Genomic DNA, 22,604 nt, shown 5'->3' with positions numbered 1-22,604 from the left:
TTTTTTTTTTTTTTTTTTTTTTTTTAACACTATGAAATTCTATTTGAAATCTCTAGATTTATCTTGTGACCCATGTTTGCAAACCTAACAATGCTAACACTGAGTGGCACACCACAATGCTTTGAAAGGATCTCAAGGAACCCCAAGATGCTGTGGCGCCCTGGTTGAGAATCCCAGATTGATTCTGAAGAGGGCCAAAAAAACCCAGACAAACCCACTTTTACACTAGTTACCACTATGAACTTAAGGATATTTTAGTAATCTGAATAGATAAAAACAGTGCAATTCATTCTGGACATTCTGAATTTCTGTTCACACAAGTCAGACAGAACTTGAGAGAGAAATACGACACAATAAATCAGTGACATCTACTATATATGCTAGCACCTTTAACACTTCAGCTCATGCACAGTACAAGGCTGAAGAAAAAAAAAAAGTGTGCAATCTAGAAGGAAGCATAATTCAAAGCATTTCACTTGCATAAATAAAAACCTAACTTAATAAATCTTTGTGCTCCATGTAATGCCTTCATAAAACTTGACTTGTCCGCTAATATTTCCACAAAACCTCTATCTAGCAAATCTTGCTTGCTTGCACTCCAAATAGTGACTTATATTTTCCAATTAAGTGACCAAGACTGAAATAGGTTCAAGTTTTCCCAAAGCCAGTATAGCAATTCTTCCAGTGACTATGTTTTTAGTTAACTGTGCCTTCAAGACTACCTCTAGGTAGCTAGTGTAGTATGTCATTATCATCATGAATGTCAGTTTTTTTTACTATTTTGGCTTCCAGCACCAATTTTCTTTTATCTGACACTGGAGTTGTGTTGAAACATTCTCACCACCAAAAGTAAAAATGTACTTAACTGCATAGTTGCCAAATGACTAAATACATAATAAAATCACATCTGCCATGTAAACCTAAGCTCTTGGCACTGTAAAAACACATTTGCTCCAAAAAGTACAGAGCAAAGTCATTGGATAAAGTTGGAAGTCCTTGCCCTGCCCTCCCTGATGAAGTTGTTGGGATTATTGATTGAGCTCAACAGAAACTGAATAGATGCTTAGGATTTGGCCCCAAATGCAGTGATCTTTTTACCTTTTAAGGCAGACTTCCCACTATTTGGGGTTACAGCTGACATATTTGGAATGGTGCAATGACTCTTTTTCTGCTTAGAATCTCTGTCATCTCACCTTCTCTTCTTTTCCTTTCCCTCTCTGGTCTTGTCGTTTTTTTAATTCTTTTCTCCAAAACTCATGTTTCCTTTATGTATTTTTCCTAGTTCTTTTTTTTTGTCCTCATCTAGCCTTAACTCTTCCACCACACCTTTCACCTTCTACCCTAATTTTGCTCTTTCAGTTTCTTCCCCTCCTTCTGGTGGCCCCCCTTTTTTGCCATATACCCCTTAATTATCAAAAGCAACCACTGGCAGAGAATCCATTGTTTTCTTTGTGAGGCCTTTATGCTGCTATGTCATTAAAGGCTGGCATGTTAAAAAGCTTCATGCCTAGATGGTGCCTGAAAGGAAGACTGACTGCCTAAAGGAAGCTGCCAACTTCTCCCAGCTACTGAGATTTAGACACAACTAAGGCAAACTCCTCTAGAGGCAAAGCATATGCTCAATTCCTCAAATCCCTTCCCCCCCTCCACCAATTACACACAGGCCAACATTATCTTGAGAAAAGACTGAACTGCTCTGCGAGTAACCACCGAATCTGGGAACCGGGAAGACTTTGGACATAGGAAACTCTCTTTCTTGGATGTCCTTCATTGTCAGCATTCCTGGTGGTACTGTTACACCCCCATGGCCCTTGAATAATGCACATATTCTTGTCTGGGGTAAATCTGCGTTCAGTCTCCTACAGAGGACAGTGGAAGGTGGTTAATGTTTGGCACTTCGGAAAAGGAACAGATGCCTTAATTGATGCTTATGGGTTTATAAATTTAGATTCAGATTTGCCTCTTTGAAAGTTTTAGCTTCTGAATCCTTCGAAGTTTAAAAACAATTTTTTCCTTCAGATTATAATGAATTAGGATATACAGGTAACAGAACATAATGCAAAATAAAAGAGATAGAGTGACAAAACCATACAAAAATAGAAGTAAAAACCTACCTCCACATCACATGCATATTCAGAGCCATCCAGGAGAGTCACCTTACACTGCATATTTTTGGGTCTTTTGACAATCTTTAAAGGAGATCTGGAGAGCTTGCTAGATGATGACTTTTGGGATAGCTTATCGTCCTCAAACTGCTGGTACTCCAGTTGTTTTGCAGCAGCAAGTTCCTGTTCTTTGTCAGTTGCCTGTGAAGAGAAATTAAAGAAATATGTTTCAATTTCAGATAAAGAACACAGTGTTGTACAAGACAACAATTTAGAGTCATGAAACAACTGAACTCCCACGTGGAAAGTGACCACTTACCAGCAAAGGTTTTAATTGCTATATAAATGATGGACATTAGATACAGATTTAGAGATATAGATGTCATCATTTAATGATATTGACATCTATATATCCCTATACATATATAACTAATGTCCTTTTTGGTGTTTGGGATCAATAAAACAAGAATTTGCCTACTCAATTGTGCCTCTTTTCATAACTGTCTGTATTCACTAGCATGTCCTAATCAAATGGCAGACAGATGCATAGACAGATACAAGCAGGAAGCCAAAACTTTATTAACTTACAGTGAGAGAAGATACTTCATAACCCCATTGCCCAGAAACCAGACTTTTCAGTGTATCCAACATGGGGGTTACAAGGCTCTCCCCCTCAACCCGGGTTAGACTCTCTTAAGCCTTGCCATTTAGTTCAGTCTTCTAAATCCTCTAGTCTTCCCTTCCTCTCTCTCTTACCAGGGAGATAGAAGGGATCTCCTTCCTCCCCAGGTAGGCACAAGCTCCACCAGTGACACTGAATTAGTGCTAGCTCTTAGGCCTTTTACCCAAGTTTTCACAAAATCTTATAAATTTACTAATATTACTTTTCAATTAAAGTGTGGAATTCATTGTCACCAGATGTGGAAGCTGACACTTTAGCCAGATTCAAAAAGGGGTTGAACATATTTTTGGAGGAAAGGGGCATCTGTAGCTATTGGGCATGGAAGTCAGTCTCTGAATTATAACTTCCTATACCTTAAATGCTGTACGCTGCAAGTGATAGAGGAACAGTAGAAAAAAAACCCTTGTCCTATTCAGTTTACTCCCTTCCAGCATCCACTCTCTGCCACTGAGAGACAGGATACTGGGCAAGATACCTATGTTCTGACCCAGAAAATGGCAGTTTTTATCTTATTATGAAAAAAGCTACACCACCTCTTCTACAATGACCGGCAGGGAGAGTGTGGCATACAAAAAGATAGATTATACACATTTCAAGCAAAAGATTTAATTAATGGAGATGGAGAGGGCCAATTGCCATCTGCTAGCCAATGGGAGATGGCAAGCCCTTGGAATAGTAGGGACCTGAACCCCAGCTGTTCATGCTGCATGTTCCCCACCTCCCTGTCTGTCACCATGCAAGTGTGATTAAAAACACTGTAGCAGTTCTATTTTGGGCTTATCCAATAGTCAGAGCTTGAGATATCTAAAAGAGCTGTTAGGATGCTAATATTGATTGTGGTTCTTCCTAGAACAGATGACAGTCAAAGCAGATCCATCTAAAAAGACTATGCACTCTTCAGAGCATCTGCATTCCTGTAACGGTTACCTCTATTTCCAGTTATGTCCCTGCTAGTCCCCAAACAACACTTCAGTGATGAAAACGCAGTAATACTGAAATAAAGCTTTAAAAGAATTAATCTTTTAATCGTCTCACTATGATGCAAAAAAACAAAACAAAAACAAATAACTGATTTGGCTCTGAAATATTTCCATATGAATAGTAGCAAGCAGCACTGAAATTCATCATAAATTAATCCTTCAAGTCTGTTTTCATCCATTGTAATGAGCCTTCATGAGAGTAGATCAAAGTTATCCAAAAGCTTTAATCTGCTTTCAGACAAAACAGCCCTGCACCATACAACTAGCAAACAGCAGTACAGCACAAAATGCAGGGAACCTTTCCTGAGAGAAATCACGTAAGAGTTCTCTAGTGCTAGTTTTTCTGGGCCAAAGAGAGGTAAAATAACTTAAACTTGAAAATGTATGGCCTTAGGTTCCCTCCTTGCTACTCCAGGGAGGTAATACTGTAGATGAGAAATACAACTGGCTTCTATTACTTCCCCAATTTAGATCTTGCACATCTCCTCCTACTGGTCACAACATAAGAAACAAGAGAAGTCATGTCTCCACACCGAACCAGAAGTCGAAGTGCAAGCGCCTTACAACTCCTACTCCCTATGTAGAAGCACTGAAAGGTTTAGTCTGATCTTGGAGCAGAATACAAGAAGGAAGTGAGCCTAGAAGACACAAAAGGAACAGAAGCTATTTTTAAAAGCCAACATAGCCTCTTAACCAGCTATAAACACACTGGAGAGAAAAGGGGAAATTCACTTCCTGCTACCTCAGCTGTGGCCTTCTCTCAGCCCAGCAATGTTAGTTGAGCACTTTCCCTTTGAAGCATTTAGGGCTTGGTGTTAAGATGTCAAGAACCCAAACTATCACAGAAGTGGTAATGGGAGATGAAGACCCTCCATGTCACAGGTTAGGTTAATGATCACAGCAGCTCTGAGTCAGGCCTTATTCTTTTAAGGTAGGGATGGGCAAAATACGGCCCGCAGGGCAGATCCAGCCTGCCAGGCAATTCCATCCGGCCCGTGGGGCCCCTCTGTGAGAACACAGTAAGCCTTGGCTAAGCAACCACCCCCCACATCCCAGGCCTAACTCACCTCAGCCCCAAGCTAGGAGGTACCTCTGCCTGGCAGAGGCTTTTGCTGGCCACCCCATGGCTGTTTCCAGTCTTCTTGCCCGAGAGCCTGGAAATGCAGGTACGAGCAACCACAGGGTGAGCCAGGGACTCCTGCTGGGGGAAAGGGGCAGGAGTGTGCGGAGCTGTGCGCTATGGGGCCAGGCCAGGCTGGCCTGCACGCTGCAGCAGCAGAGGACCTGAGCTTTGGGGCCCGGTGAGACTGGTGGCACACGCTGCCACCACGTGCAGATGGGAACTGGGGTCAGAGTGCAGGAGCTGCATGTTATGGGGTTAGGCTGGCCTTGCCACGCTGCCACCTTGTGCGGCTGGGGACTTGGGCAGGACCGCTATTGGGCCGCGTGCAGCTAGTCCTGCAGGCTACCACCACATGCAGCCAGGGACCTGGGCGGGAGCTGAGTGTTATGGAGCTTGGTGGGGCTGGCCCCACACGCTGCTACCACCTGCAGCTGGGGACTTGGGCAGGAGTGCAGGAGCTGTGCACTATGGAGCCAGGGAGGGCTAGCCCCACTCACTGCCACCACCTGCAGCTTCAGGGACTTGCACACTCTGGGGACTCTGAACACCACCCTCCCCCCCACCTCCCACCATATACCCACACACGTTCACCCCCCACCCCACACACAATATACAAGACTAATACTGTATTTTGAGCTACTACACAAACGCCTCTAGATACACTATGCAAACATGCATTAATCAAGACAAAAATACATTTTTAAATAAAATTAAAAATAAGTTTTAGTAAATGTTTGATTTTTTTAAAAATGTTTTTAAGTATATGGTTTGTTTATTTCCTCTGGTTTCAAGATGGCAGTGGCCCCCTCCCAAAAGGAGTACTTCTAGGGGAAGGGGAAGGAATTCAGGTGTCAAAGATCAGGGGTTAGGTCCCAAGATGGCGACTAGGGGGTGGGGTATCTGTCAAGGGGAGGGGCTACCCTTACAGCCCTTGACAGCTTGCCAAAACTCATTAACCTGAAATATCTGCCCACCCCTGCTTTAAGGGTTTGGGGCTTGCAGCCAGCCAGCCCTATATAATTATCAGCCCCATCTGGCAAGTAATGAGGTATGTAGCCTCTTCCAGGACTGAAGAAGGTAGATGAGGTTTTCTAGCAGACCTGGAAGAAGGTGGGGGGTTGAAGTGAAGAAGCCTCTGGGAGTGGAAGCTGGGTGGGAAGGGAGCAGTGTTTTGACTGTTGTTTTTCAGACTTATTACGAACGTAACTCTGCCCTGAAAGAGAACTGGGGATGGCAGCAAGCCTTTCCTAGACTTGGAAACAGGACAGGTGCTTTACACAGGGGTAGGCAAAACCACAGCAATAGTCAGGCTATGGAGGATTCGAAACATCACTGGTAAAAAAAAGCATTAGAGAACCTGGGAAAATCCCTCAAAAAAGTGAGCAGTTGAGGTACCCAGCTGAGATTTCTATTTAAGGATAGGAGGCATCTTGGGCATCTATGCAAGAACTCCGGGGAGTGGGGAGCAGACCACTCCCAGACCTGCTCTAATTAAAGTGCTTGCAGCGTCACTTGTATTCAGTGTCCTGTGCTTCAAAATGGCAGTGGGGCTGCTTTAACTAAAGCTTGTTCAACAAGCTTTAGTTAAAGTGCCCCAGACCCCCATTTTGAAATGCGGGGATGCTGAACGTGTGCAACATGGAGGCTGCTGGATTGTGCTAATTAGCGCACTCAAACAGACTCGATTAATCAAGTCTGCTCCAACACATGCTTATTAGCACATATTGGAGCCAAGCTTTGTCATGTGTCCCTTCAGTCTGCAACAACTCCCAAGACTCTTTCTGGGATATTCTGTTTCACTGAAACCTCTGTTACCAAACAGTTGTTACTGCAGTACTCTGCAAGAGTTCATAAAAGAAGTGTGTTGCAATTATTCTATTAGACTAAGAAAGTAGGCCAATATAAGCTTAATGGAATTTTTCTAGGTTACAATCACACAGGTTTTTCTGTAGTTCAGAGCCCAGAAACATGCCAAGAAAGATTAGTGAGGACCCCAAAACCATCATGACATGTTCATGTACTGAGACAGTTTCAAAATGAATCAAGTCTCATCTTCTTAAAGAAACTTGACATTCTGTTGGTGCTCTTATCTAAGAGAAAAGTGACCACTGAGAAGCAACTGCTACAAAATTCAGAGCAAGCCTACAGAATACATGCATTTTCTCCAGAAACTTATTTCTCCTCATGCCTGTTTCTTATCTATTTTTTTGCAGTATTTCAATTCCATGGCCTACAAATCAAACAGAGGGGAAAAAAACCAATTGTTTCAGGCTTGTTCTTGGAACATGACTCCTACAGATGTACAAATATAGATTTAAAAACTTAGTAACTGCAGAACTGTCTTATGATCATGCAATTTGAGTGGTCTGAGCCATTTAATAATTCTCAATCTTCTGATTAGCCATAAATAAGCAAGGGGTTCTGTACTATAATGTTTTCTTTTTGTTGTCTTACAGGGTGAAGCACATATCCACTGTCTGGCTTGATTCTGTTTTGTTTCTTCATTTCATTTCAGGTTATTGGCTTCAGAAACTGAGGAAAGACTATCAAATCCCAGATACCCCTCGGATGTTTATCTCAGAAAATTATAGCTAGTTTCAGAAGTCTAATCACTTTTTCAGGGCCTTGGCTGATTTGCCAAATGCAATTCATTCTGAAGGGAAGAAAGTTTTGAAATCATGAAACACCCAGGTAAAGCAGCAGTAGTGCAGTCTATGAAGTCAGCAAGAATACAGGGCCATTCTCTATGAAAGGGTCATCAACATAGGTGATAAAGTCACCTCACCTAAAGGGTGAAGTCTGAGCCTGTGGACATTTATGCATTTATACCAGGAGAAACTCCTTTCTCCCAGCACAAAACATAGCATTTGGTGTTCAAGGAGGTGTTCAAGCAGTTTTTCACAGAACAAAACCAGGGGGACTATGATGGATCAATCAGTGTCCCAGAGCACTCTGGAGTCCCAGTCTGCCCACAGGGGCAAGTGGGAGAAGAGCATGCCCCTTCCCTCCCACCTTCCTGCCTGTGGGCAAACTGGGGTTATATGCTCAGTCCCAGATGTTGTGTCGGGACACTAACCATTTCCAGAGCAGCAACCAGGGTTGTTAAGCACAGCCTGCAGTAAGTGGGTGGCTGAACACAACCCTGGTTGCTGTTCTGGGACTGGTCATGGTCTCAGGTCAGCAGCTGGGGCTGCAAACACAACCCCAATTCATGGAGGAGGGGGGAGCCTGGGCATGGAGCTTCTACCATTCTGCCCTCACCCTCCCACCCCACCCCCACTCCACTGGTGGTAGGCATCTTCCTTTCCTCTGCAGCCACCTCCTGCTTAAACCCTTCTGGCAAGGGGATGGGGGAAGCAAAGGAGCAGCTCTCTATAGTCCCCTGGCCAGACAGCTTGGGATTTAAAGTGACTTTACTCTCCAAGACCAGCAGCTAGATGTCCCCTCTCACATTTTCCTGCATTGCACATTCCCTTGAAAGATGCAATGTTGGAATCAAATGCCTGTCCTTAGCCCGAGAAAGAACAGGGAAAAACTGGGGACCTAAAAGAAGAGCTTTGAGAAGGATCTAGTGGGAAGGCAGCTGGAAAGCACTTCATAAAAAATAGAGGCGGGAGAGGTGGAGAGAGACGGGCACAATTCCATCGCCTTGGTGACCAAGGATGCGGGAAGAGAAGAAATGCTCTTTCACGGATAAGCCAGCTGTCATGGAGGATTGGGAGAGTATGTTTTCATAAAAGCCAGGACTTGAGAGATATCATGAACTTTATACTTAGAAAACTGATGGTAGCATTTGGCTGTTGAGAAGGGGCCTGCTTACCCAGGCAATTAAAATAAAAACATTTGAATAAACACTTTGCCATGGTTATTTGAATAGGCAACTGCCACACTCAGGGAGATGTCTGGGAAAAATGTATTAAGCATGTATTAAGGCAAACAAAATACTGTATATTCTAAATTGGTTTTTATTTAAGGAAGACAAGGTACAGACTAAGCTAGAAGTTTATGAAAGGATTTTATGTAAAAATGGGGGGCAAAAGTACCTTACCATTCTGACTAAGATACAGCAATGCCTTCTTACAGCTGCTTTACAGAGTCTTTGTCCCCTTTTCTGGTTTAAATCTCTGCTACCCATGCCAGGTTAAGCTTATATTAAGAAATGTATTTGGGACTGTGAAGAAGTCCCCCACCCCCAGCAGGAAGACTAAAGTGATTGGCCCAAAATTCATCGGTGAGGAATAAGCTTCATTTGTTGGTAGGAGCATTGTGGGACAGGAAGGGAGAAAAAAAATCTCAATAAAGTGGAAGATATTGGGGACTCCTTCACACAACCATTTAGGGAAGACCTCAGATATATTTTTGCAAAAATATCCTGGAAGCATTCAAAACCCTTTGTTTCTGACTTGCAATACAGTCTAAACTATTTAGATCCCCCATGTTAAAATGCAGATGCCTACAGCCTTTGAAGCACTTTAGAAACTTCAGCTGTAATTCAAATAGTAGATCATTGGGTTTGGAGTTTAAATAGGAATGTCAAATAATCTCAGCATATCAGCTTTATATTCTGAAGTCATGACCAGGTTATAACACTGTAATATCTGACTTGGTAATTTATATATAGTATGGGGTCTGTCTCCTGCAAATCAGTCTGCAGAGAAGAATGCACTTCAGAGCAGGAAGTCTCGACTCCTATAAATGGTCTTGATAAAAACAAGGTTTATTGTTGCATGAAAGTACAACTTCACAATGCTAATATTTGCTATCAGTAACTCTTCATAGAAAAACTGGAAACAACTGCTTTAGCTGCAGATAAAAACTAAAGGCAGGCTATTTAAGTCTTATTTTTGGAAAAAAACAATGTAATTATCTCAGTGTGATCTACTTCTGGTTTGTGAACTTTGAATTATTTCCACAATATAAAAATGATGGTGTCGCAGGGTATAAGGATAGAAAGAAAAAAAAGCTGAAAGCAGGTAAAGAGGCTGTAAAATATGGACACTAGCATGCATCAGAATTTGACAATGAGCACATACAAAAGAGGGCTGCCTTTGCTTTCCACTTCACAATTCATTAGCAGTGAAAAAGCCTCACGTCCTCTTATGTGAATTAAATCAGGTGATATATTTCTTCCACTTGTGCCTCTTTTGGCACAGTTTTAGAAGCATGCCAACTTTAGTTCTCAACATTTAACTTTCCTCAATTAATTATGAGCATAAACTGAATATTTCTTGATAACTTAAAGAAAAACCCCTTGAAAAAAGAACAAGTAAAATCAGATTAAACTACTGTCTGATCCCTGCTTGTTTATAATTACACTGTAATAAAAAGTTTCAACTACAACCCAGCAGGTGCACAAATTATACTGTATCTGAACACATCTTCATATTTTAAGGAAAACCAAATCATTCTTGTAGGGAGTTATATCCAGATAGAAACATAAGTTAATGTTGCAAAATACATAACTTGTATTGTTCCATGGAGGCAATACAACATATTTGTGATTCTAGGCTTACATCTTTTCCCTTCTAAGAATAGATGCTTCTCTAATGTAATATGCTTTCCATCCTTCTTAAGCTGGAATCCCACTTGATAAAAAGGAGTCTTCAGAGATAGACAATCCAGCAATAACAGATGCTGAAACTTTGAAGACATGAAATGAAAATACTAGATCAGAATTTTTAAATTCCTTGCATTTAAGATAGGAGATGTTAGGGCTCGCTGTTTGCATTAGGGAGGAGATATGTAGATCTGAATTCATTACTTGCGCAAGTCCCACAATCAAGGTGTGCTTGTAGAATTATTTTATTCTTCTGGATAAAGTGACAATTGAGTAAAAAAATGAAGGATTTTCTCAGCATGCACTTCTCTACTCTGATTGGGTGTTCTACTTTTAACACTGAGGAACTTAAGGTGGGAGTAAAATGAAAAAAGTTCACTGCCTCTTTGATTTTTTACACTTTTTATTGAAAATCCCAGCAGTGCGGCTGATTAGTGACAAGATTTAATGATGTTTTTGTGAAGTGAACACTTACCTGCTTTAAAATATATGAAATGTAACATTTCACATAGGCTGTACAGCCACTTCAAAATAATCATTTTTAAATTCAAATTAGTGACTTAACTGTGAAGGCTCCATAATTAATTACCAATCTACTGGTAAATCAAATTTGCCTACAAAAAAGTTAAGACTATATCTGTTCACCGATGTTCTTGTGGACTGGCAATGGAATTAAACATTGTACGAGAACATATGAGGACTCCAATATCCTAGGGAAAGGAAATCCATATGGTGGAAATGCTTTGAAGAAGAAAAGTTGGGGACAGTATCTACGACAAAAGGATCAGAGATGTGACCAGCTTTTCTAGTACTGCATGCACAGCTGTTTGCTGTTAGAAGATGCCACTTTATTAGCACACCCAACACCAGGTAGACATCGAAATGGTATAATTTGCACCCAAAATTACTTCTAGCTGCAATTTTTTCTTCTACAGTAGCTTGAGGCTGCAATACTGCACATCATATTTAAGAGCCAAAAACAAAGCTTGCAAATGCAGTTGTGGGTCAGACAGAATGCTTGACGTGTTTTCTGCTTCTGTCTGCCTTGTAAGCATAAGTTGTTTTCCCCAGTTAAAAAGAATCAGACCTCACTTAAAAGTTCCTAAGCTTGTCATTAACCCTTTGCCACCAAAAGCTTTTGACTGCCAGGCCCCCTGTGCTAATGGAGTGCTACTTATCTAGTAATGCTAAATGTTGACCCTTCATGACCTATTGATTAAAAAGGGTTAAAAATCAATGCTAAATGCATCATTTTTACATATAAAATAATAATACAAGAAAAATGAAAAGCCACCATTTAGTAAATCCTAAAAGCAAAGTAGTAAGGTTTAAAAAGTTATTACAGTACCAACAATTTAGAACTAAGGGAACTTTTAAAACCTCAGAGATGTTATGGTACATGTCAGACTAGGACACACGAAACGAGCTTTCAGCAAGCGCCGGAGTGGAAGCAAACCTCCTAAACACTGGCAGCTTTTCAAAATTAGCACTCTGATGTAAAAAGTTTAAAGAATGCTTTTCTGCTTATAATACTGGTGTCCAAAATTAAGCACATCTAACATTAATTCCAAGATTGTGCATAAAGGTATACTAACACATTAGTGTCAAGTTCCAAGGACCTGAGCCAAATCAGTATATTTTTGTGATGTCATTAAAAAAGCCCTTCAAATCAAACAAAGCTTTAAGGTAGACAAGACTTTTATTCAGACACTTTTACTTGCAAAGAGCTTATAAAACAATGTGTAATCCTCCGTGTCCAGCAACTGTATAAACAGTTCACTTGCCTGCTCTTTTTTCACAGGTGTACTGTGAGCTGCCACACCAGAAAACTGTTCTAATCCGTTCTGATGTTCTTCACTTAGCTGCTGCTGGTCTGGAGGTTGTGCCCCTGCTGTCCCTTGCTGAGCAGTGGCTTCTCGCTGATCTTGTTCTTTGTCCTTCGACTCAGAATCTGATCCAGATTCAGTAGTCATGGTTGATTATTCTGTAAAACAAGATGGTCAAACTTACTCCAGACAATTCTTGCATCTGCTAATTTTTATTTTTTTTAAATTACATGACAAAATGGAAAAAGACCATCACTAAGTTTTAGACTCATTAATCCTGGCTTTGAAACCAATCAAAGTATATATTCATTATTCATCAGTGGCCCATTCTGGATTCTTAGAAAATAACTTGAGGCAAAAGAGTAGGGCTAAATACATTAATAAATCCCAAGGAATTTTATGCTCCATAAAATGTAATTCTGCCCTACCATTTATTAAGCATATTGTAGCAAAAGTATGGTAATGAGAAATATAAAAATAAAATTCAGGAGGAGTGTTATAGCCAATGAGTAATGTTTTCACAAGAACCTAAATGAGCTGGAGGATGTCTATATTACTTCCTCAGTGTTTCTCTGTGTGTCATTTAGAAGCATGGCACTACCTACCTCCTCCCACCAACCATATATGAAGCCTGCAAGCAAATCCAAGGACATTCTCCCTATCACAGCTCTTAAACTCTGTCTCCTGGATGCTTGCAAGTAGGGACACTCATTCATTTCCAGGTTTGGTGCAAGCAAATGGGAAAGCTAGTACTTCTCAGTGGAGTACTCTGCAACTCCAGAGACATGGCAGAGACCTACCTTCAGGCTCTTAAAATTCCAGTGACTTTCACTGGACTTAAGTGTTTTTGGAAATGTTTAACTGTAGGCTCCCTAGTGTCATTTAAAGACCCAAGCCTTTTTTGAAAATGAGTTGTAGGAACCTTGGAAAGTTTTACATAATGTCTTTAATGTTAATACTCAGCCAACAGAGACAGTAATGGGAAAGGGGAAGAGAGAAAGAGAGGGAGAGAGATGTGTGAATTGAACAGAAACATTTTCATACAATCAGCTCTTATGAGACACTGTCAGCTTTTAAGAAAGGTGATGCTATGAGCCAAATTCTGCTCAGTGACTGCACATCAAAATTTCATTCTGGCTCTAGCAGCATTCTATAATTTCAGAAGAGGGAATGTCTCTGAAATCCAAAAGCACACTAAACCAAAGGCAACATATATAAAGTCCTGTTTATTTCTACAAGGTTGCCTACATGCGTGAAGCACACTGAATTTGGCTCTGTGTTTTATTCTGCACCAGTCAGATTCAGCTATACTTCCATAATTCCTCTTAATAAAATTAAAAGGCCTTTAAATTGAAGTTAAAGTTTAGATGCTTGGAAATTTAAGAAGTTGAAATAAGTAATGGTTTGAATATGAAAACAGATGTTTGTTTGCGCTATGCTTCATTTGGTCCTAAATCAACATGAGATTGTTAGCAAGGCTATACAGTTGAATACTGTGGTCCATAATTGTTTGTTAACAGACCCTTCCAACAGGAAAATGTTTTGTAAAACGGGACCAAAGAAAAATAAAAGGTATTGTCAGCACTCCATCTGATACTGCAGAAAGACAATCCAACATCAAGACACTATGCCACTCCACATTAAACAAGGATTTGAAAGAACAGATTCTGTTTAGCACAGTAAATACTTTTGCATATTATTTTCAGTATTTACAACTTATTAGCCATCACTGCCTCATACACGTGCATCTTGATTTAAGCTATTTTAAACAAAACAAAACTAAAATCAGACTGTAGCAATCTAATTCTGTTCATCAAAACCAAATTCCTTTAACCTGGTAACCATAGTTACTATGCGATTACAAGCAATTCCCCAGAATATGAATCTGTTTATAGTTTGGAATGAGTCCACTCAATTCTTAACCAACTAACATGCTTGCTACTACAGCAAGATTCATTAGCTGTATTCTCTCTCTCCTTTTTGCAGTCTAATGGAATAGTCTTTCCCTTACTAGGGATTCATTATTTAATGGAAAATGTTTTGGTGGAGTATTTGAATGTACCATTTAACAAGCATTTTAGTTATTGGTTAACACTTTCTATACACTGAAGACCAAATTTTCCAAGGAGCTCAGATTTGTGCATGCAGTTTTGCATGTATATTTTTGTTTATTTTCACTTGTCCACATAGTGAGTAAATTAACACTCAGTGTTCAATTTTTGAGACGTGTAAGCAAAATTCATAAATGACAAAAAATGGGCAACGTGCAAAACCTGTGCAAGCAAATCACTAATAACCACACACTGAAAGTCTAGCCTCAAACGTCAATCTCTCAATTTATTACTGTATCACCTAGCTTTAGAAGGATACAATACATTTCTGTATACACCTTGGGATGGTTATATGAGATTATTTATTTTGACAATTGTCTTTACCATAGATACAGAGACAGGAGAATTAAGAGACGGAAAGAGGATTTTCTGGAGTCATTTAAAATGTGATGATCATTGTTGAGAGTTCAATACTATCACGCCATTCTTTGTTGTATGCTTGAAAAATAAAATGGCAAAATAAGGTTAATCTCTTGTAGTTTTGCAGTGTCCATCTGTCACATCCACATGCAACAGAACTAGCTTCCATCTGATAATACTACAGCAGCCATAATACTACAGCAGCCATAATAAGACATTTAAAAATGAGTTTTGGATATGTTTTCTGTCCGTGCCCCTCCCCCACTGTCCCATTGATAATGTTTCTCCCCCTAGTCTCAAAGCTTGAGAGAATTTTTCTAACTAACCAAACATTCCTTCAACAGCAGATTCAATAACAAACAACTGGGTTTAGGGTGTAGTTTGTAACAGAAAATTTAACTGCAACTACCAAAACAACAATAGTGTAGGTTTACCAAGCAGTATGGTTTTTACACAAAATATAGAATGCATGAAGGTTTTAGTAGAAGAGGCCTATTTGTCTTACTAGTGATACCAGTACCATCTTGCAACATTTACTTACCAGTAGCAGACCAAACCAGACCAGACTGTCAACTAGTACAAATAAATATCTTATTTTACTTTGATTTTAGCTTGGAAGCTTTTTTCTCGGAATCATAGGCAACTGCTCTCTAATGAAGATATTTATTATGGCTTTTAGTGCAAGTGAAAGCATTTTTAATCTGTAAAACTTTTACTTGAAACAATGCTACAAAGCTCTCCTGGACCTGGATGTTATCTCTAGCTATGTTTAAGCCCCTATCTTCTGAAAGAATGCTGTTAGTACAGGCTCAAATCTTCTTCCTTCCTTGGTTTTTTTTGTTTTTGAGTTATCAGACCCTTTCCGTTAGCGATTCCTTTGATTCTCCTGTAGTTGCTCAGATCCTTGATGGATTTCATTAACCTAAAATTCATCATTTCCAAATGCTTTCTTTACTTGCCCATACAATTTCAATGTTTACTAAATACTAAGACCAACAGTCCTAATCTTATATCATCATCATCTAGATATAAATGAAAGCAAACTCCAAATTCAATTTCTTAATAAAAACTTCTGCTACAGACATATTTAGGATTTGTCCTTTTTCTTTCAACAAAGGTTGAAAATACCTTCAAAGAATACAACGTAAGATAAAAAGTTAACAATTCTTGGATGCCCAAACTAGGTGGTCAATATGCTTGCTGTTTTCAACTACACTAGGATTTGGCTCTGTCTCAAAAAAAATCAGAGGCTTTGATGACTTTAAAGGTGACTACTTATAACTTAAAGTTAAAAATTAATTTATATTAAGAAACGTTATGTATAAAAAGATGGGTCTGAAAGCATTAGTGATGAAGAGTTAAGTGAAGATTAATCCACATTCATGTCTTTCCAAAGGTTATATGGTATTTTAACATACATATGCAAAATGCCACATAGCATACCCTAATCTTAATTCTCTCCTCTGTACTCCTGCTTAGCGCCACAGTTTATAGAAAATATATATTTTTAAACACCTTTCCATTATGCACCACACAGTTATTTAATATAAGCTATAAAACCCTGAAGACCAACACCCAACATCACAAATTATTCTCCAGTTTACCCAATCATTGTTAAGAGATATGAATCTTACATTCTATGTACAGGCCAGGGACTTAACCTTCCCCATTCCCAATTACCTGTTACAGCTCAGGATAAACATATTACCTCCTGGTCCCCATATACCTTATTTATACCATGGCTCAACTTTTTCCCTAAAATTTAACAACTGATAATTGGGAGTGGGTGTCTTAAACGTGGAAATAGTTTTGAACAGTTTTGTTAAAGAGAAAAATCATTTTTTCTTCAATTTACCATCCCAAAACAAGATGCACGTGTCATTTGACCGTGTTTGGTGTGCAGATACTGTTCATCATTCCATTATGAGGCAAAGCACGAATCAATCCCTTAATAATCAACTGAAAATATCATACTTTACCCTTTCATATGCTTGCAGTATCCTTTCATTACAACTCATCTATTAATTTAACACTCTGCTTTCCAGTTCTAGAACCTAGATCTTCTTTCACTAAACATATATAGAATGTTTTGCTCAGGTTCAGGTCACAGCCTCTGCCATTAGTACAGGTTTCCCTTGCTTTATGCTGTACACGCATTTGTGGAAAATGGTGCATAACCTGAATTCGCATAAAGGGAACCCACTTTACAATGTACCAAATAGGAATATAGGCCAAGATCCCGACTATACTGACCCCCAGGCCCATTTCTTCTGGTTTTACAAGACAATTTTGGTACTCGCCAACAGCAGACACTACACACAAGCACAGGGTAGTAGTGAATGTTACCATAATGGGGACGGCAACTACAGAAACACGTGACACAGACAACAAGTGAGAAGCACAGATCCACGCAGGAGACTATATTTTGGTGCATGTCACTCCTACAATGCACTGCGCAATGCAGCTGACTTCCACAGCATACCGATCACATAAGAATGAATTGACCTTGCATATAATGAACTTTTGGTATAAAAAGGGTCATCGCATAAGAGCAAATTTGTGCATACAGAACCTGCATAAAGTGAAGGAAACCTGTATCTAATAACAACACTTCATTTATTTTCACTGACAAAAAAAAGTCTACTTATTATAAATAAAACAAATTAAATTAAAGGAGAAATTGCAAATTAATTCCAAAATAAATAGAAATACAAATGACAAACCAACTACTGCACCAGCTGTAATTGAATGAACTACATATAGCCACTATTTCCTGTAATGTAAGGATTAAAATTTCATATTTAAAAAAAGTCTATGATCTAATTAATTTTCTTTGTGGAGAGTTCTCTTTTAAATTATAACCATATCTAAAGATTATTATAAATCACTGTTGAGAGCCAGCTTTGCAAATGATGTAATAATGATTTCTATTTTTAAATTTTTGTTCCAAATAAGGGACATATCTACATAGCAATGACCTCTGAGGAGGAGGGCATTTCTCCAGATTATGGATACTCTTGCTACTAAAAACAATACAATAATGTAAATATATAATATAAAAAGACAATGGGGCATCAGATCATGATACTTTCTTCCCTTTAACAGTTACCACAAAATACCATGAGTTTTATCCCCATTAGTTCACATTCCAAAAAAAGAATACTTTTTATTTCACACCTTAAAGTTAACATGATTTTTCCCTCATGTTTTTGACAGTCTTAATGCTGACTACAAGTCCTACATGCAAAACACCAAAAAAAGTCTTTGCATATGGTGTTTGACAGCGTAAGCCCTCCAAGAACAGAAGAATAAAAAAGGACTGGCGTGGGGATTAGATGGTTCATACCAGATAATCTTCTCTTACTCATCACCCCCTTGAAGGACTGGACTGGAGAGGATGTTTTGATAAAAATCATTTCTCTTCTCAAACAAGTGGATCAGAAACACTGCTGCCAAATCTTTAGGTCCAGGAAGATTGACGGGTTGTGTCTGTATTTCCTTATGGCTGTGTAGTAAGTGTACAGTTAACTCTGAGCTCACCAGCTCGTCAGCATGGCTCCTGCTGGAACAGCCACTTTAGCACAGCTTCCAAACCCTGGGGGTTAACTTGATGCTCCCCCTAGCCTCTTCATCCCTTGATGACAAATTCAACACCAGGCAGTGTGAAGGGCAAGTGGTAGTGGCACCCACTGTATATGCACCACAGCCTCAAGGGTCATGCACCTATGCCTCCCTCCTAGATCCACCCATTTCTTTAGTTGTGCATTATAGAGTCTAAGATCACAGCTGAATGAATACATTCAAAGAAAAGAAAGAATAGTACATAAAATGCAAAGGAAAACACATATGGCAAAAAGTTCAGGAGATGCAGCAGTTTCCAAAGAGACAATATTAAAATAATACGCAGTGACACTATGCAAGGGGTGCTCATCCCCCAATCCATGGGCCAGATCCAGCCCTTTGTGCTATGTCATCCAGACTGTAGAGCTCCTGACTGGTCCAAAAATTTGGTGACAGGGGATCAGTGGCACCACCCCCGGGCTTTCATATTTCCAGATTTGTACAGAGCCCTGAGGGCTAGACAGCATGCCCCTGCAGGACAGGGCAAGGACAAATCGTGGCACATGGGGAAAGGGAGAAGGCGAGACGGAGCTGTGGGGCCCAATCCATGTACATAGGGACCAGCCAAGACTGGCTGGGATGAGGCAGAGGGCCTGATCTTGGCATGGGGGCCCAATCAGGCCTGTGGGGTCAAAAGGCTAAATACGACCTGGGGCTGCATGGGGCAGACAGCAGCTGCGAGGAGACCCCTGGCACGGATCTCTGCTCCCTTAAGAGCTAGGTTGTACAACAGGGCAGCCCTGTTCCCTGCTGTGCAACTTGGCTCCACAGGGAGCAGAGGTCCAGGGCAACACGGGGCGAGCAGCAGTCGGGAGGAGACCCGGCAGAGAACTCTGCTCCCTGCAGAGCCAGGTCACGCAACAGGGACCAGCAGGCTTGCTCACCACTCTGCGCTGCTTCCCTGCCCCATGACCCAGCATGACAGGGATCAGAGATCTGCACAGGGGTTTCCTCACCTGCAAGGAAGGCAGCAGCCCTCCCCCTCTCCTGGATGAGCCACCCATGGCCCAGGCCTGCTCCCCACTGGGGCCCCAAGCCCCACCTGGCTGGGTAGGGCTGTGCAAAGCTTCCCTTGCAGCCCGTTCAAAACAGATTCAGAGAAGATTTGGCCAAAATGAAACAGGACAGTGATCTGAAACACTGAAACGAATCACTGTCCTCTGAAATGGCCGAATCCGAAACCAAATCGAAATACAGCTGTTTCACATAGCCCTGATGTATATGTATACCTATCTATATCTAAGACGCAATTCATTCTGCACCTTAGCTCCTCCTGATATACACAATCATGCACTATGTGTGTAAGTATGTATGCATATATGTATGCACAATCACACGAGGAGGAGGAGCTAAGGTGCAAAATAAATTACACTTTAGAAAGCACCTGAAAGACAAGATGGAAAAGCTTTATAAAAACATCAGAAAGGTGAAGAGGAAAAAAAAAGTCTCTCTCTAACTTAAAGCTAAGAACATTCTTCAAGGGACGCTGAAATAATAGCCATTTTTCCCTTCAGTTGTTACAAAAAAAGCTAATTATGTCCAGATGCTTAACACACATTAACAACAAGGCTATAAGAACACAGGCCAGAATAAGGAAAAAAGAGTAAGTCAAAAAATATTTATAGAAGTTAAACATATTCACATTATTAGGGTCCAATTAAATTTACTTTAGACAACTACCCAAAATAATTTCTACAGAGCTAAGAATTTTATTACAAAATTCATGGAGGAAAATAAGGTCTTAGAGGACTGGAGGATTGAAAACATAGTACCAATCTTTAAAAAGTCAGAAAAGAGACTGCAGAATAATAGCCTACTTCCAAACTCTTCCATTTGTAAGCACCAAGAGGATAATACAGTAGTAAGGAACAGACAGCATGGATTTGTCAAGAAGTCATGTCAAACTAATCTGATTTCCTTTGCTGTCAGAGCAAATGGCCTCCTAGATAGAGAAGCAATGTGTGGTATTTTGGCTTTATGGAGGCTTTTGCAACAGTCCTACATGACACTGTCATAAGGCTAAGAAGGAAAATACAGTCTTGATGAAATTATAAAAGTTCAAAAGGTATATTCAAAGATTATTTATCAACTGACTACTGTCAAACTGGGAAGGCTTTTTAAGTGGTGGCCATAGGTGTGTGCCTGGGTCCAGTTGCACATTTCTGTGAAAAATGTTGATGATGGGAAAGAAAACATATTCCACAAATTTGCTGATGACACTAAGCCAAGAGGGCTGTGCTAGCAGTTTTGAGGGCAGGTTTAGAATTCAAAGTTACCTTGGTAAATTGAAGAAATGGTCTGAATAAATAAAGTGAAATTCAGTGAGGCAAGTGCAAAGTACTCCCACATCTAGGAAGGAAATATCAAATTCACAAATACAAAAATGAGGAGTTAGCTACAGAAAAAGATTTGTATTACAGTGGACTGCCATCTGAACATGTTAGTAAAATGATGCCAATGTGTCATTGTAGAGTCTGTCAAGAGAAATGTTGTATATAAAACACACTTGCACTCTGACAGGCACTGGTTTTATATATCTATAAATATTGATATCTATAGATATTGGTTTTGAGCACTATACTTGAAAAAGTTACAGGCAATTTGGAAAGGTCCTCCTCTCCTCTGAGGAGGATAACAAACAATGACAAGAGATTTAGAAAATATGACTTAATTTAGAAAAAAAGAGAAAATGGAGAAAGTCTTTCACTCTGTAAAACATACCATTATAAAGAGGATAGGTTTCTCCACATCCACTGGGGGTAGGACAAGAGAAAAGAAGCTTAAAATTTGAAGCAAGAAAAATATAAGAGGCAATCCAACCAATCAAAAACCATTTTAGTTGCAAGAATAGTTGGGTACTGGAATGAGCCACCAAGATGAAGGCTGTATCATTAGAGGTTTTTAAGAACAGATTAGACTAAACACCTGTCAGGGATGGTCAATCTATATTTGATTCTGCCTCTGCACAAGCGTAGAAGCAAAATGACTTCTTAAAGTCACCTCCATACCTACCGTTTTTGTGACTGGGAAACTACCCGCATTTGCTTTGCTAAAGAATCTCTGAGAGAGAGAAGCAGAAAGAGTCAAAAGAGCCTCCTGGAGTCTGTTTGGTGTAGATTTGTAAAAGGAACAAAGATGGCAGTGATCCAAGTACAGCCTGCACTAGTTATACCCAGGTGATCGATACCTTGAGGATATTGCTACTGGCCGGCATGAATTATTTTCACCCCCAACCTGCTACAAACCTGGGAGTACTGCAAGATGAGAATCAGAGGGCCAAGAAAAAGACACATAACCAGGTTCTGACAGCACTTCCTTTAGCTCTATTGAGCAGATCTCACTTGCAGCAGAAAATGTGCCTTCGAGGTTTCATCCGCTCTCAAAAAAATACTGGGATCTTCCCATTCTCCCCCAAATGTTGCAGTTTTCATTCACAGCAATAACTAAACCAAAATGTTACATCTACAGCTTGACAAATGAGTGCATTCCAGAGAATTCTGAATTCAACTACAGAAAACTGCAAAAAATATTACAAAGCCTTTACTGTTATTTCATTTGGTATAAACAATAAAACATGTTGGGAAACCTGAGAAACTGCTGTTTATAATAGTGACTAACAAAGCCATCTATCACTGAAAAGCTTTAATCCACATACTGAACTGCAATCTTAATAAGGTACTGTAGGTTGGTAAAATAGTAGTCTGCAGGAAAAAAAAAAGAAATTGAAAAAAATGCTGAGGAGGAAGAAGATAAAGTTTATTTTATATATATTAATTTGTATTCACAGTAAGAATAGTAGTTTTACTGCAGGGTTTTACATTCATTTTTGTTACACACATGTAGTAATTGAAACCAGAAATGGTTGAAGTCATTGTAGGGATCTTAGTTCTCTGTTTAAGATTCCAAATGCTCTGATTTTAACAAAAAAACCCAAAATTCTATTAAAAACCCCAAATGCTTGTTTTTCTGCAATTGAAATTAAATGCTACTATATATATATCTATATATATTAGATTGAACACAATGTTTTCTTGATATATTTGCAACTTTAAAGCAGTTTGGAAACCTACCAGTGCCTCAATCATTATAATAAAATACATTCTAAATATCTACATATTTTGGCATTTGATTTTGGTTTTTATCAAGGGGGAAAAAAATAAAACAATTAGAACTTCCCCTGCCCCCTTCGTTCACCAGGATGCAGGTCCAGCTGTGACTGCCCCCCCCCCCCCCCCTTTT

The 22,604-nt window shown here is 39.7% G+C and overlaps 1 protein-coding gene across 10 annotated transcripts in view; it reads right to left on the bottom strand.

The window, feature by feature from the left end:
* Positions 1–22,604, bottom strand: part of EPB41L3 (erythrocyte membrane protein band 4.1 like 3) — a 108,718-nt gene that overhangs the window by 75,760 nt on the left and 10,354 nt on the right. For all 10 annotated transcript variants that reach the window (XM_019525657.1, XM_019525670.1, XM_019525663.1 and 7 more), the window contains exons 2-3: positions 12,232–12,431; positions 2,115–2,306 (exon numbers count right to left, since the gene is read on the bottom strand). In XM_019525657.1, the coding sequence (XP_019381202.1) occupies positions 2,115–2,306; positions 12,232–12,420 (381 nt within the window). In that variant the 5' untranslated portion in view covers positions 12,421–12,431. The remainder of the gene's footprint in view (positions 1–2,114; positions 2,307–12,231; positions 12,432–22,604) is intronic.

This window comes from Gavialis gangeticus, unplaced genomic scaffold (genome assembly GCF_001723915.1).
Source record: "Gavialis gangeticus isolate Ggan-Ray unplaced genomic scaffold, GavGan_comp1, whole genome shotgun sequence".
Classification (NCBI taxonomy): Eukaryota; Metazoa; Chordata; order Crocodylia; family Gavialidae; genus Gavialis; species Gavialis gangeticus.
The sequence above is the reverse complement of the archived record's forward strand: the minus strand, read 5'-3'. Positions and strand labels throughout refer to the sequence as shown.